The sequence below is a fragment of the Erinaceus europaeus genome, chromosome 2 (assembly GCF_950295315.1).
Source record: "Erinaceus europaeus chromosome 2, mEriEur2.1, whole genome shotgun sequence".
In the NCBI taxonomy this organism is placed as follows: Eukaryota; Metazoa; Chordata; class Mammalia; order Eulipotyphla; family Erinaceidae; genus Erinaceus; species Erinaceus europaeus.
Window position 1 is genome coordinate 189097275 of NC_080163.1, and position 15273 is coordinate 189112547.

The window sequence follows — 15273 nt, forward strand, 5'->3', positions numbered from 1 at the left end:
CACAATGCCTGTTGTAGGATACTGAACAAGGAGAAAGAAGAAGACCCTGGAGAAGTCCTGTGCATAATCCCCTCACCCCATGACAGACTCCTGATGGGAGTAAGGAGTTCAGTCTTTCCTAACACTCTCCTTGCCCTGGGACTGGGTCTTTCTAAGAACAAGGGCAGTAAAAGGTGTGAGAACCTCAGCTTGTGCCAACAAACATCACTCAGCCCCTCTCGGGGCCTGTCCCCAAAGTGCCCCAAATGTAAATAACACATTTTAACAGTAAAAATAAAAAGTCCTCCCAGAAGTACAGAACTAAATACAAACAGAAGTGGCTATCCTTATTTTTCCTTTCTTTTTTATTTTTGCCTCCAGGATTATCACTGGAGTTCAGCACTAAGAATCCACTGCTCCTGATGACCATTTTTCCATCTTATTGGATAGAACAGAGAGAAATTGAGAGAGGACAGGAACATAGAAAGGGAGAGACCTGCTTCACCATTTGTGAAGCACCCCACGCTCTGGCAGGTGGGGAGCCAAGGGTTCAAATCCTGGTCCTTCTGTTTAGTACTATGTGCACTTAACTAGGTACACCACTGCCCAGCCCCTATTCTTACATTGTTTTGGTCAAGATTTATCAGTCTCATTCTTCCAAACTTTTTACTGAGTCAGTATTAAACTATGACACACACACATACACACACACACACACAAATATATATGTCACTTGAAGTAATGTATAAAATTAATTGCTAATATTTGTATGAATTGTTTGCATGCTTTGGAAATCTATAAATTTCAGCTTAACCACCCCCTCCATCTTCTGATGTTTGTAGAATCCCTGACAGCTTTAATCCTTTTATTACCTCTGCCCATATCTTAGTCCTTGTATACCTGACTGTGAGACATTAGCCGACCTTTCTTTGTGTCCCAATTTATCATAAGAGAGAAATCCAGCTGAGGCTAAGGAGCCAGAAGTTGTAATATGAGCTAATTCTGGGTCTGCATCAATAAATTCTGTTTCTCTGCACCCCAGGAGTCAGGGACTTAATTCAGATTCCTCCTTTACATGTTGATTTTTTGTGTGTGTGTGTCTTGTCAGAACACTGGTCAATCCTAGCTTCTGGTGATTCTGGGCTTGAACTTGGAACCCTGGAGCCTCAGGCATGGACATCTTTTGCAGAGCCATTATGCTGTCTCCCCAGTCCCATACACAACCTTTGCTTTCTGATTCATCCACCTCTCTGAGTTGTAGCATTGAATTGCAGCCATTTACAGTGAGCCAGGATAAGAGTCTGAGAGAAGTAACTGCCATTTTTTCCTTGGTGGATCCTAGGTTTTCTAGTGTCTACATTCCTTTGTAGAAATGATTTTAACATTTCTTCTGGGCAGTGTTGCCTTGCCTGTCCACTCAGTGTGTATCACACAGAAATCCGCTGAGCCTCTGGAATTTGTGCCCCCAGCACAGTGGTAGCTGTAGTGAAATCTATACTTTTTAATCTTTTTTATTTTATTCATATATTTATTCATTGGATAGAGACAAAAAGAAATGGAGAGGGAAGGGGAGATACAAAAAGAAACTTCTGCATTACTGCTTCACCACTTCTGAAGCTTTTTGATTGCATTTAGGGACTGGGGGATTGAACTTGGGTTCTTATGCATGGTAACTTACACTCTACCAGATATACCACTGCCCCTCTTTAGGATAGAGATAGAAACAGAAACAGAGACAGACTATAACAGAAGCTTCCTTCAATTCCATAAGGACCAGGTTCAAAACTGTGTTGTCTACATGGCAAAGTAGCACACTACCCAAGTGAGCTATTTCACCAAGGAGCTGAGACACCAGTGAATTCGCCCCTTTTTTATTGAAGTTTCAGGAAGAATTCTGGGGCGTTTGGGGTTTACTCACACGGGAGAGAGTGATGGCAGAGTAACATGTGGAATGGGCTGGACTGGGCTGAGCTCTCCAGTCACCCCCCTGCTCCCCAGCACAGCTCAGCGGGGAAGGAAGCAGAACTCATATGGGCGGCAAACACTCATTATGTTTACAAACCTGGGGGTGATGTCAATGTCCCTGGGTGGCACCAGGGGGCGCAGGGAGAAGCTCTGCAGGATGGAGGTGAAGTAGAGAAAGAACTCCTGGTGTGCCAGTGTCTCCCCAGGGCAGACGCGCTTCCCTGTGGGCACAGAGGAGGGCTGGTCACAGAGGTGCTGGCACGCAGGGCTGCGGGGAGCTGTACAGCCCCCTCCCCGTGGGCAGCAGCTGAGTCCAGGGCCCCTGGGGAGACCTGCTGACTCATCCACTTGCTGCCCTGGAGTTTAAAGCCTCAGGGCTAGGTCACCTGCTGGCCGGTTTTGTTCCTCCAACAAAGAAAACTCTGCCTTTTGAAATAAATGATGGGACCTAGTCAGGGTGTGGCACACCTAGCTGAGCACACACATGGCCATGCAGAGGACCAGGGTTCAAGGCCCATCTCCCCAGCTGCTGGCAGGAAGCTACAATGGCAGTGAAGCAATGCTGCAGGTGTCTCTCTCCCAATCTATACCCTGTCCCCTCTCAATTCCTCTTTGTCCTATGAAATAAAAAATAATAATTAAAAATTACTTGAAAAAAAGAAATGGTTAAACAAATAAAATAAAAGCTTGGCATGACATGTCTGGAAATAAAATGGAATTAAGATCCAGTGTGCTTAAACCAAGTTGGGGTTGGTTGATTAGTTAGTTTGTTTGTCTTGGTTGTTGTTTTTCGTTCTAGTCACAGGCATAATCATGATTGACTGACTATGAATATCCATGTTCTGTCAGTCTGAAGGTGTGAATTCAGACTGCAAATCTAAAATGTGACTGTATGACAAAAGGAAGAGAGAGATAGAAAGAAAGGAAAGAGAGAATGAGAGAAAGAAAGAAAGAAAGAGAGAGAGAAAGAAAGAAGGAAATTAAAGGAAGAAAGGAAGAAAGAAAACCCAAGATGTGTTTGGCTGGTCCTTAGCAGAAAAGTCTTTAAGCTTCCACTTAAGCACATTATTTTTCAGCTTCTGAGAATATTACTGATGATTTTGTGATCCTGAGAGTCTAGTGTTTTAAGATCTGTGGAACCACACCCACTGCCCCAAGCCCTAAATTTCAGATACAGGCAAACAGTTGGAGCACACAGAGAGCACGTTTCTGGGGGTGGGATATCACAGCACAGAAACCTACCACAGGAAAAGGGCATAAAGGCTTCATTCTTCTTGAACTGGCCTTGCTCATCCAGGAAGTGCTGGGGATAGAAGGCATCTGGCTGACTGAAGTAGCTGGGGTCATTGTGGACAGAGTCCAGCAGAGGATACACGATGGTGCCCTGAGGTGAAGAGAGGGCATTTAGGAGAACAAAAGGTGGGAGTGGGGAACCCAGATGGGGGAGAGAGGGAGACATAGTGCAGTCTCAACTCCACCTTGGGCAGGAGGTAGCCTCGGAATTCAGTGTCCCGGGTGACACAACGGGAGATACCCATGCCTGCCCTTTTCCTTCTGAGTATCTCGTGGATCACAGCATCTGTGTAGGGCATCTTCAGCCTGTCATCCATACTAGGTAACCGGTGTGGCCCAATCACCTGGTCAATCTCTTCATGAACCTTGGCTGCAAGAAACACAACATAGGAAACAGAAGGGCACCAGTGATGCTTCTTGAGGCCCGTGTGGGGCCAGGACACATTGTATCCTAGCACCTGTGTAGCCTCAGCCAAGCAGGTCACTGTATGAAGTGCTGCTTTCTTCTTCACACAAGACCTTGGCTTGCTGGGAAATTATGCCAATGCAGTCACATCTGCCATGTTTTCCCCTCAGGCTACTAGTTCCCGTGAGAGTTGGGACATTCTCGGAGCGCCTGTTCAGCCATGTTATGCCCTCAGGACATTATCTATATCCCCACGATATCTAGAGTGCTTTGGTCACTCCTCCCCCCCTCCCATTATCATGAGAGTTATTATCCTATCCTGGAGTGCTATGGTTACTTCTACCCCTTCCCATTCTTGCGAAAGCTACTCCTATAAAAGCCTTTCTTCTTCCGCACCTCACTCTCTTGCCAGCACTTCACTCCGGTGTTCAGATGCAGGAAAGGTTACTGCGTGAGGCGGCCATTTTCGTGGCCCAACCTGCTTCTCTAGCAACCAACTCTGAGGTGCCAGCGCAAATAAAGATTTGTGTTTCTTCTTCACTCTGGACCCCCTCTCTCTTCTCTGCGGCCCGCACTCAACAACATCTGGCTCAACAACATTGGCTGGAGAATAATCACCATTGTCACTAACATGCGTTAAGTCTCTAAGTAACCTGAGTCTGTTTATAGTCCAAAGTCAATTATAGTAAACCTCTAACGTGTTGCAAGTTTTATTGTTTTCCACAAGTAAATGATTACAGGCTATCAAGCCTTCACATGAGAAATCATCTGTTCATATGGTAAGGTATTAAACTGTAAGAAGTTCCTCCATATCCAACCTATGTGAATTAACAACATTCACATATTCTTGTAAACTTAACTGGGGTATCTTGTCTTGCCACCACAGGCCTGCCTTTGTCAGCCAATAATTTAAAGATGTTTCCCTTTATACTACCACCCATACCACAGGCATTCTTTACTACCCCCAAAGACAAATGGCTGTTCCCCTAGACATCACATACACTGACTGCTTCCCTTAGACTTAATATATGATCCTACCTCTTCATACCAATAGATACATTCCCCCTTCCTTACCTGTCTACCCTTAGTTGTGGGACCCTAGTTTGTTTTACTTCTTCTGCTCACAATAGGTCCTATATTTTTTTTAAACATTCTAATTAATTTATTAATGAGAAAGAGAGGAGAAAGAACCAGATATCTTTCTGGTACACATGCAGCCAGGGATCAAACTTGGGATCTCACTGTTGTTGCGGCGGTCTGGTGTCCGGCTGCACCACGGAGAAGAGAGCGGACGTCCAGAGCAAAGGGGTACATAAATCTTTATAATAGGATGGGGGGGAGGTTTGGTTCAGACCACGTGGAGCCAGCCGGCAATGGCCGACCTCGGGGGGAGAGCAGGGAGCGAGACCTCAGAGAGGGAGAGCCGAGAGCCCAGAGAGAGAGAGAGGGGAGGGTGAGGGGGCTTTTTATTGGGTGACAACCAGGGGTGACGTGTAGGGCCAGGATTGGTTGAAAGGGGGCACTCTAGGATTTAGCGGGGCATAGAAAAACCTGGGGGCGGAGCCAGGATTGGTTGAAAGGGGGCACTCTAGGATTTAGCGGGGCATAGAAAAACCTGGGGGCGGAGACTGCATCAGAATAAGTCCTCAGCAACATCTCACACTTGAGAGTCTAAAGCCTTATCCACTGCGACACCTCCCAGACCACGGTCCTATAATTCTTAACAAGCTCATGGCCTTTTTGCGGCAACAGATTGATGCCATAAAGATGCAACCTATACAAACTCACTATCATAGGCTGGACATGGCAGAATATTGAGTTGCTGTGGAGGATTTGTCCCCCTCCATCAGAACGTCCACCATGTAGAGGGCTGGCTAGCCAATGACGGGTAAGAGGAAACTAGCACTATCCAGTCAACCTAAGACAGGGCACCTGGTACTACTGGGCAAAAATGGCCAGGTGTTCCAATGACGGGTAAGACGGAAGGCTGATCCCCAACCTAAGACAGGCACAGTCCACCCTGCCACAAAACAAAGTCCGCCAAACATCAAAACATGACATAAGACAGGGGGACATGTGGGGAGCCACATGTTCCCTCAAGGTTGCTATTGGCATGACCATAGAGTTTATGTTAAAGATAGTTCCTGAGAATCGGGTGGTGGTGCAGCAGGTTTAGTGCAGGTGGCGCTAAGTGCAAGAATTGGCTTGAGGATCCCAGTTTGAGCCCCCGGCTCCTCACCTGCAGGGGAATCACTTCACGGGTGGTGAAGCAGGTCTACAGGTGTCTTTCTCTTCCCCTGTCTTCCCCTCCTCTCTCCATTTCTCTCTGTTCTATCCAACAACCACAATATCAGTAATAACAGCAATATAATTACATACAATAAAACAACTAGGGCAACAAAGGCAAGATACAAAAAAAAAGTGATAAGATAGTTCCCGCTTCCCTACACCTTAGAGTCTTTGTTAAAAGATAAGTTCTTTTCCCCCATGAATCACCCAGGACCTTCCAGATAACGGCTGACTACCATGACAAATAATATAAATATAATCATAAATGAAGAGGAAAGATACATCCCCCAATATTCAGAGTGCTTTGGTTACTCCTCCCCCCTCCCATTCTCACGAGAGTTATCATCCTATCCTGGAGTGCTATGGTTACTCCTCCCCCTTCCCATTCTCGCGAAAGCTGCTCCTATAAAAGCCTTTCTTCTTCCGCACCTCACTCTCTTGCCAGCACTTCACTCCAGTGTTCAGACACAGGAAAGGTTACTGCGTGAGGCAGCCATTTTCGTGGCCCAACCTGCTTCTCTAGCAACCAACTCTGAGGTGCCAGCGCAAATAAAGATTTGTGTTTTCCTCTTCACTCAGGACCCCCTCTCTCTTCTCCGCGGCCCGCGCACAACATCTGGCTCAACGACATACCACAACTTTTTATTTATAAAAAGGAAACACTGACTAAACCATAGGATAAGAGGGGTACAACTTCACATGATTCCCACTACCAGAACACTGTATCCCGTCCACTGATAGCTTTCCTATTCTTTAACGCTCTGGGAGTATGGACCCAAGGTCATTGTGGGATGCAGAAGGTAGAAGGTCTGGCTTCTGTAATTGCTTCCCCCCTGAACATGAGCGGTGACAGGTCAATCCATACTCCCAGCCTATCTTTCTCTTTCCTTAGTGGGGAAGGCCTCTGGGGAAGCTGAGCTCCAGGACACATTAATGAGGTTGTCTGTCCAGGGAAGTCTGGTCGGCATCATGCTAGCCTCTGGAACCTTGGGAAGTGACCAGGCTCCTCTCTGTCCTTTTCAGACAGGCTTCCACTTAGTCCTAGGTCTTTACTGCATCATTCAGGTGGTGCTCTTCTACCTCTTGACTGATCCAGACACTTTGTCTAAGGTCCATTGTGTGCTGGGGTTGTTTCCACAAGCTGCCAAGGAGTTTCTCTCCCCCCCAAAAAATGGGTCCAGCGGTGCCTGAGCAAAACCTGTCTCCTCAACATCTCTGGCTAACAGCCCCCAATGACAAGGGAGATGGAACACACCTGTGTCTTTTCTCCTAATTCCCAACCCATGCACCAAAAATAAAAATGCAGGAATCTGAACAGAAGTCAAAACACATTATGGTTACTGAAAAACAAGAGCTTTTATTTCTAGCGCACCAGACCCAGAATCATCTAATGCCAAAAAATCTTCTGGGCTCTAATGTGCTATGAGATTTCCATTTTATAGATAAAGAAAAGTTACAAAAATGATTAACAATTATGCATACAAGGACTAAGAGATGGGCAGAGATCATTAAAGGTCAAAGGCTGTCACGACTTTTACAAATAACAGAAGCTGGCTTTAAATCTGCCAGGGCTTTTACAAACACCAAGAGGAAGAGAGGGTTAGGTTTAGGATGTACAGATGGCTAAAAGGAGCCTGGTACAAACAGTTGCCATTAATTTCTATACACTACTTCACCTCTACAGTCCTAATGAAGCATTTTCTGGATACAGAGAATAGATTCTCTTGTCTTTTTTATTTGTTTTCCTAACTCTGGAATATTTTTTAAGTGGAAGTTCCAATTATTTATTGGAATGGGAAGGCCAAAGTACAGACTCAGTTTCAGAGGGTCAGAGTACGTGGAAGGTCTGGCTGAGATAGGCAGTATGTTCTCAAGCCAGATTTGATTATTATTATAATTTGATCATTAGGTAATTTGGCTAGGTGGAGATTTCCCAGAACCGGTCGAGTGTTTTCACATTTTAAGAGTATTTTCTCTTTTTAGCTGATTTGCAGCTTTTGGAACTTTCATGGCACCAGGTACATGATGAGTCTTTGCCCAACCAGGATACGGTAAACAAGAACTTTGAAGGAACCAACTAACCAAAAAAGGCAACTAAAATGTCTTCTAAGCAAATTCAAGCTTCTTTAGACCATCATTATCATAAAATTGCTAGGGCTTTTTTTAAACTCTAGGCCCTTTAATTTGTTTAAGATCTGTTATTTTCATTTATTCTTTTTATTTTTTGCATAGAGGCAATGAAGTTGAGAGAGAATAGAGAGAAAAGCAGAGACAAAAAGAAATACCTTTAGCACCACCCTACCTCTCATAAAGCTCCCGCACACACACACATGGGGACTAGAGACTTGAACCTGGGTCCCTGTGTTACAGGTGATTATGTTAGAAGATCTGGAAGTCAGAAGGATTAGTCACTACTTCACTTGAAATGAATTTCAATGGACATGCATTCAGGTGTGCTTTCTAAATTTGTTATTAACTGTGAAAACTAAGTAAGAAAAAAAGACTCAGGAGATAGATTCCCCAAGCGTCTCTGGACCTCATCTATTATAACAATAGCACAAGAAAAATACCCAGGCCAAAACTCAAAGCCAAAGACTCCTCTTTGTCCAACCCCTCTTTTTTATAGCCCATCTTATGTCACACCAGGACCCACTTTTGATTGGCCTGATGTGAAAACTCTTTCCCCTTCATATAGTACAGAAAAAAAAATGGGAAAAGGGGACACTTCCCCAAGTGGGTCTCCATCCCACGTGTGCAAACTCAGTGAAAACAAAATATACTCTCCATAACCCCCTGTGCCCTGCATTCCCTCAACAATCACTGGGCTGTGACCTTTGCTTCATGCACCTGAAGAATTAAGGTATGTAACTAGATACAGAGAAACTACATTTCCCAGAATTCCTGGTACCAAGCAAAAGCAGAAAGGAAAAAGTGCCCCGTAGAAAGAGTACAAGCCAAAGGATTGGGTAGAATCTGACCTTTGACTCTGGGTCATAAATACCAGGAGCAGAGGAAGAAGGGTAATCAGCAGCAGCAGCCACACAGAGGCAGGGCAGAAGGAGATGCAATTGGAAGTGAGAGCGTGGGGCTGAGCTGAGTTGAGCAGAGGACACGTGGAGGCTGGACCAGCAAAGGCAGAAACCCTGACAGTGACTGGAGGTGGAGAGGAGCAGTGGTCATGAACATTTCTTTTCTGAATGTTTTCTACTGTCTCTAATTAAGGCAGTAAAACCCCATTTTCATTCAATTAACTACTATGTGTGTTGGTTTTATTGTAGCCCCTAAAAGGGAATCACCTCAAATTAGTGATTCAGTATACTAAGAGAGGCAAGAACTCCATTTAATTGGGAGGCATGTGTTCTCCCTGTAACATTTGTACATGGTAATGTGTGTGCTCTACTGGGCATCACCCAGCTCCAAAGTAGGGCCTTAGATGGGAGCTTAGATAAAGTCATTCACACTGAATAGACAGTTCCTTGAAGAAGAGACACAGGTGGCCCATGGGCATGTGAAAAAATGATCCACTTCACTCTATCATTAGAGAAATGCAAAAGAATATACTGTTGGGGGACAGGTGGTAGCACAGCGGGTTAAGCACACGTGACACAAGGTGTAAGGACTGGGCGTAAGGATCCCAGTTCGAGGCCCCATCTCCCCACCAATAGGGGAGTCGCTTCACAGGCGGTAAAGCAGGTCTGCAGGTGTCTATCTTTCTCTCCTCCTCTCTGTCTTCCCCTCCTCTCTCCATTTCTCTCTGTCCTATCCAACAATGACGACAACAATAATAACTACAACAATAATAATAGCAATGATAAACAACAAGGGGAAAAAACAGCCTCCAGGAGCAGTGGATTCATGACCCCAGTGATAACCCTGAAGGCAAATAATAATAAGGGATCAAGCAGTGGTGCCACGCCCCACTCAACTCCAGAATGATGGGTCTGACAGGGTCAGCACCCTAGAAAACTCTCTTCAAGGAAGAAGAATTTTGGGAGTGGGCCTTGGCATTCTGAGCAGATCTAAACTGGAAACTCTGATTATTGTTTTTATTATGTACATGGTAATGATGCCATGTAATTGGGGATGAACAGCCCCTGTTCCCAGATTAGATACAGATGAACAGGAAATGAGGTGGACAAAGTTATGGGTCATCAAATACATAAAGTTTTAGGAAAAATTCTTAATAATACTTACTCACCTCCTCTTATGAAATATGTTAAAACTCTACATAAAATACTATCTGCTAAGCCTATACTCAGAAATGCATCACCCCATAAAGTATGACATTACTGTGTAAAAACGCAAGGCCATCTAATCAAGAAATGAGCTTTACTTTCTGTTTCAGATATTGTTTATGTAAGGCTGAAAGATATATAAGTTCTCACTGGCTGAATAAAAATTGAGCTCAGATTCACCCTCCACCAGAGTGTGGTGTATTCTGTTCTCCCCTGCGCTGACTCCTGACCCACCTGGTGGTCGCCTTTGGAGTTCCCTGATCCTTCCTGATGCTCCTCCGCCTGAGCAGTCCATCGCACAGTGGCACGCACATATTAACTATGTGCCAGCTTCAAGCCCCTGCTCCCCCATCTATAAGGGGAATATTTCGCAAGTGGTGTATCAGATCTGCAAGGGTCTCTCCTTTTTTTTTAGCCTCCTGAGTTATTGTTGGGGCTTAGTGCTGGCACTATGAATCCGCCACTCTTGAAGGCCACTTTTCCTTTTTTTTTTTTTTTTTCAATATTATTCAATAGGACAGAGAGAAATTGACAGGGAGGAAAGATAGAGGAAAAACATCTGCAGACCTACTTCAGCACTTGTGAAGTGTCCCTGCTGCAGGTAAGGAGCAGGGACACTTGAACCTGAGTCCTTGCCCAGGTCCTTGCTCATAGTACTATGTGCACTTAACCAGGTGCACTACCACCTGACCCTCACCCCCTCGACCTCCTCCTCCCCTCTCGATTTTTCTCTGTCCTATCAAATAGAAAATAATGGCCACCAGGAGTGGTGGGATCCTAGTGCAGGCACCAAGCTCCAGTAATAACCCTGGTGGCAAAAATAAAAGTAATGCAAAATAAAGGAAGCATCCTAGAACCTGTCGGAGCTATAAGGAACACACAGCCCTCTGCTATGACATGATGACATGAAGGTGACCAGAGTAGATCAATTCACTGACCATATAGCCACAGTTCCATGAGGATGAATGGCTCAGCTCAGGACAGGGACAGCCCAAGGCCACCAGGGCTGTGAGGGAAGCAGAGAAAGCAGCGTTGACAAAAGACTTGGTGGTCTGGGCTGACCCCTGGTGGCAAGAGGCAGGTGTGCAGGTTGGAATCCTTTTATTTTTATTTCCGGAAAGTGATTTGTTTCCTTAGAGTTAATCTTCTCAGAAATTAGAACCAACCAGTTGTCTTTATTGTCACTGAGGTAGAACCAAATAGAGAGCACATTATCTTTAGGGCTGATTTATTTTTTTAGCTTAAAAAAAGTTTGTGATATGTCACATCATAAATTTATCCCTTCATAAATTGGTGGATGTTGTTGTTTACATAGTCATAGGTAGACGGGCCATCATCATAGTTTTGAATTTTCATCACTTCAAAAGAAACCATCATTCTGGAGAGACAGCATAATTATTCTGCAATAGACTTTCATGCCTGAGGCTTCAAGATCCCAGGTTCAACTGTTCAACCATCCTCCCTCTCTCTCCCTCTCCCTTTCCGTGTGCGTGTGCATGTGTGTGTAATTAAAAAATAAAACAGAGGGCCAGCTGGTTAAGCACACATATTATTAAATGCAAGGACCCATATGGGCACCAGCAACAAGAATGGTCTCCAGTTCCCCAAAATCACATCTTCCTACCTGCTGAGCCAGGCAACAGACCTGCCCACCCAAGGACTCCACATGTGAACACCACATGTGGCCTACACATAATCTCTGCAGAGACTGACAGGTGAAAGAATTTCCTATCTAAGTCAGTCTGTAAAGACTACAAGGGGGGTAGGCGGTGGTGCACCTGGTTGAAAGCACACAGTACACTGCTCAAGAACTCAGGTTCAAGCCACTAGTCCCCACCTACAGGGGGAAAGCTTCACGAGTGGTGAAACAGGGGTGCAGGTGTCTCTCTAGCTCTCTCGCTCTCTCTTTCCCCATCCCCTCTCAATTTCTGTCTCTCTTCAATAATAAATAAATAAATTTTTAAAATTTATTTCTTTATTGGGGAATTAATGTTTTACATTCAACAGTAAATACAATAGTTTGTTCATGCATAACATTCCCCAGTTTCCCATTTAACAATACAACCCCCACTATGTCATTTAGCATCCTTCATGGACCTGTATTCTCCCCACCCACCCACCCACCCCAGAGTCTTTTACTTTGGTGCGATATGCCAATTACATTTCAGGTTCTACATGTGTTTTCGTTTCTGATCTTGTTTTTCAACTTCTGCCTAAGAGTGAGATCATCCCATATTCATCCTTATTTATTTATTTATTTATTTATTTATTATTCAGGAATTAATGTTTTACATTCAACAGTAAATACAATAGTTTGTACATGCATAACATTCCCCAGTTTCCCATTTAACAATACAACCCCCACTATGTCATTTATCATCCTTCATGGATCTGTATTCTCCCCACCCATCCCAGAGTCTTTTACTTTGGTGCAATACGCCAGTTCCATTTCAGGTTCTACTTGTGTTTTCTTTTCTGATCTTGTTTTTCAACTTCAGCCTGAGAGTGAGATCATCCCATCTTCATCCTTCTGTTTCTGACTTATTTCACTTATCATGAATTTTTCAAGGTCCATCCAAGATCGGCTGAAAATGGTGAAGTCACCATTTTTTATAGCTGAGTAGTATTCCACTGTATATATATACCACAACTTGCTCAGCCACTCATCTGTTGTTGGACACCTGGGTTGCTTCCAGGTTTTGGGTATTACAAATTGTGCTGCCAAGAACATATGTGTACACCGATCTTTTTAGATAGATGTCTTGGGTTCCTTAGGATATACCCCCAGTAGAGGAATTACAGGGTCATAGGGTAGGTCCATTTCTAGCCTTCAGAGAGTTCTCTAGACTGTTCTCCACAGAGGTTGGACCAATTGACATTCCCATCAGCAGTGTAGGAGGGTTCCTTTGACCCCACACCCTCTCCAGCATTTGCTGTTGTTACCTTTTCTGATGTATGACATTCTCACAGGAGTGAAGTGATATCTCATTGTTGTCTTGATTTGCATTTCTCTGACAATCAGAGACTTGGAGCATTTTTTCATGTGTTTCTCAACCTTTTGGATCTCTTCTGTGGTGAATATTCTGTCCAAGTCCTCCCCCCATTTTTGGATGGGGTTATTTGTTGTCTTGTTGTTGAGTCTGGCAAGCTCTTTATATATGTTGCTTATTAAACTCTTATCTGATGTATGGCATGTAAAGATCTTCTCCCATTCTGTGAGGGGTCTCTTAGTTTGGGTAGTGGTTTCTTTTGCTGTGAAGAAGCTTTTTAATTTGATGTAGACCCATAGGTTTATACTTGCCTTAGACTTCTTTGTAATTGGATTCGTTTCATTGAAAATGTCTTTAAAATTTATGCAGAAAAGAGTTCTGTCAATATTTTCCTCTAAGTATCTGATAGTTTGTGGTCTAACATCCAAGTCCTTGATCCACTTGGAATTTACTTTTGTATTTGGTGAAATACAGTGGTTCAGTTTCATTCTTCTGCATGTTTCAACCCATTGTTTCCAACACCATTTGTTGAAGATACTCTGCTTTCCCTATTGAATAGTCTGGGCCCCTTTGTCAAAGATTAGATGTCCATAGGTGTGGGGGCTCATTTCTGGACTCTCAGTTATATTCCATTGGTCAGTGTGTCTATTCATGTTCCAGTACCAAGCAGTTTTGATGACAGTGGCCCTATAATACAGTTTGAAATCTGGGAGTGTGATGCCTCTGGTTCTGTTCTTTTTTCTCAAGATTGTTTTGGCAATTCTAGGTCTTTTCTGGTTCCAGATAAACTTTTGTAGCATTTGTTCTATTCTCCTAAAAAATGTGCTTGGGATCTTGATGGGGATAGCATTAAATCTGTAGATGACTCTGGATAATATATTCATTTTGATGATGTTAATTCTTCCAACCCATGAACATGGAATATCTTTCCACTTCTTTGTGTCTTTTTCAATTTCCTTGAGTAGTGACTCATAATTTTCAGTATACAAGTCTTTCACTTCTTTGGTTAGATTTACTCCTAGATATTTTATTGTTTTTGTTGCTATAGTAAAAGGAATTGATTTCTGGATTTCAATTTCTTCTAACTTAATGTTTGCATAGAGGAATGCCACTGACTTTTGAATGTTAATTTTATAGCCTGATATCTTACTGTATTGCCTGATGATTTCCAAAAGCTTCTTGCTGGATTCCTTAGGTTTTTCCATGTATACTATCATGTCATATGCAACTAAGGAGAGTTTGACTTCTTCTCTTCCAATCTGTATCCCTTTAATTCCTTGCTCCTGCCTGATTGCTATGGCAAGAACTTCCAACACTATGTTGAATAGTAATGATAATAGTGGGCATCCCTGTCTAGTACCTGATCTGAGGGGAAATGCTTCTAGTTTATCACCATTGAGTATGATGTTGGCTGTAGATTTGCTATATGTAGACTCCACTATCTTCAGGAATTTTCCATCTATTTCCATTTTTTTGTAGTGTTTTGATCATAAAGGATGTTGTATTTTGTCAAAGGCTTTCTCTGCATCTATTGATATGACCATGTGGTTTTTGGTCTTGCTTTTGTTGATGTGGTGGATCACATTGATTGATTTACGTATATTAAACCAACCTTGCATGCCTGGGATAAACCCCACTTGGTCATGATGAACAATCCTTTTGATATACTGCTGTATCCGGTTGGGTAGAATTTTGTTCAATATTTTTGCATCTATGTTCATCAGAGATATTGGTCTGTAGTTTTCTTTTTTGGTTGTGTCCCTGTCTGCTTTTGGTATCAGAGTGATGCTGGCTTCATAGAAGCTGGCAGGGAGTATTCCAGTGTCTTCAATCTTCTGGAAGACTTTTAAAAGTAGAGGTATTAATTCCTCTTTGAAGGTTTTGTAGAATTCATTTGTAAAACCATCTGGTCCAGGACTTTTATTTTGGGGGAGATTTTTGATAACTGTTTCAATTTCATTAGCTGTGATGGGCCTGTTCATGTTATCCACTTCCTCTTTACTTAGTTTTGGAAGTTGGTAGGTATCTAGGAAATCGTCCATTTCTTCCAGGTTCTCTAGCTTGGTGGCATATAGTTGTTCATAGAAGCCTCACATTATATGTTGAATTTCTGCGG

The 15273-nt window shown here is 43.4% G+C and overlaps 1 protein-coding gene and 1 long non-coding RNA gene across 2 annotated transcripts in view; both read right to left on the reverse strand.

Moving 5' to 3' along the window:
- Positions 1-15273, reverse strand: part of LOC132536823 (uncharacterized) — a 298410-nt gene that overhangs the window by 268472 nt on the left and 14665 nt on the right. The gene's annotated exons all lie outside the window — the stretch shown is intronic.
- On the reverse strand, positions 1835-3662 carry LOC103128168 (putative inactive cytochrome P450 2G1). Its single transcript, XM_007539031.3, has 3 exons — positions 3423-3662; positions 3187-3328; positions 1835-2165 (listed from the first exon to the last, which is right to left on the reverse strand). The coding sequence occupies exons 1-3, from the start codon at positions 3552-3554 to the stop codon at positions 1984-1986; spliced, it is 456 nt and encodes a 151-aa protein (XP_007539093.1). The 5' UTR covers positions 3555-3662; the 3' UTR covers positions 1835-1983.

Excerpts from the sequence above, each read along its gene's own strand:
- LOC103128168 (XM_007539031.3), bottom strand. The coding sequence starts at position 3,554 with ATGGATGACAGGCTGAAGATGCCCTACACAGATGCTGTGATCCACGAG. Across the intron at positions 3,329-3,422 it reads GAGGCTACCTCCTGCCCAAG|GGCACCATCGTGTATCCTCT; the intron begins GTGGAGTTGAGA and ends TCTTCACCTCAG. Across the intron at positions 2,166-3,186 it reads CTTTATGCCCTTTTCCTGTG|GGAAGCGCGTCTGCCCTGGG; the intron begins GTAGGTTTCTGT and ends CTGTGCCCACAG.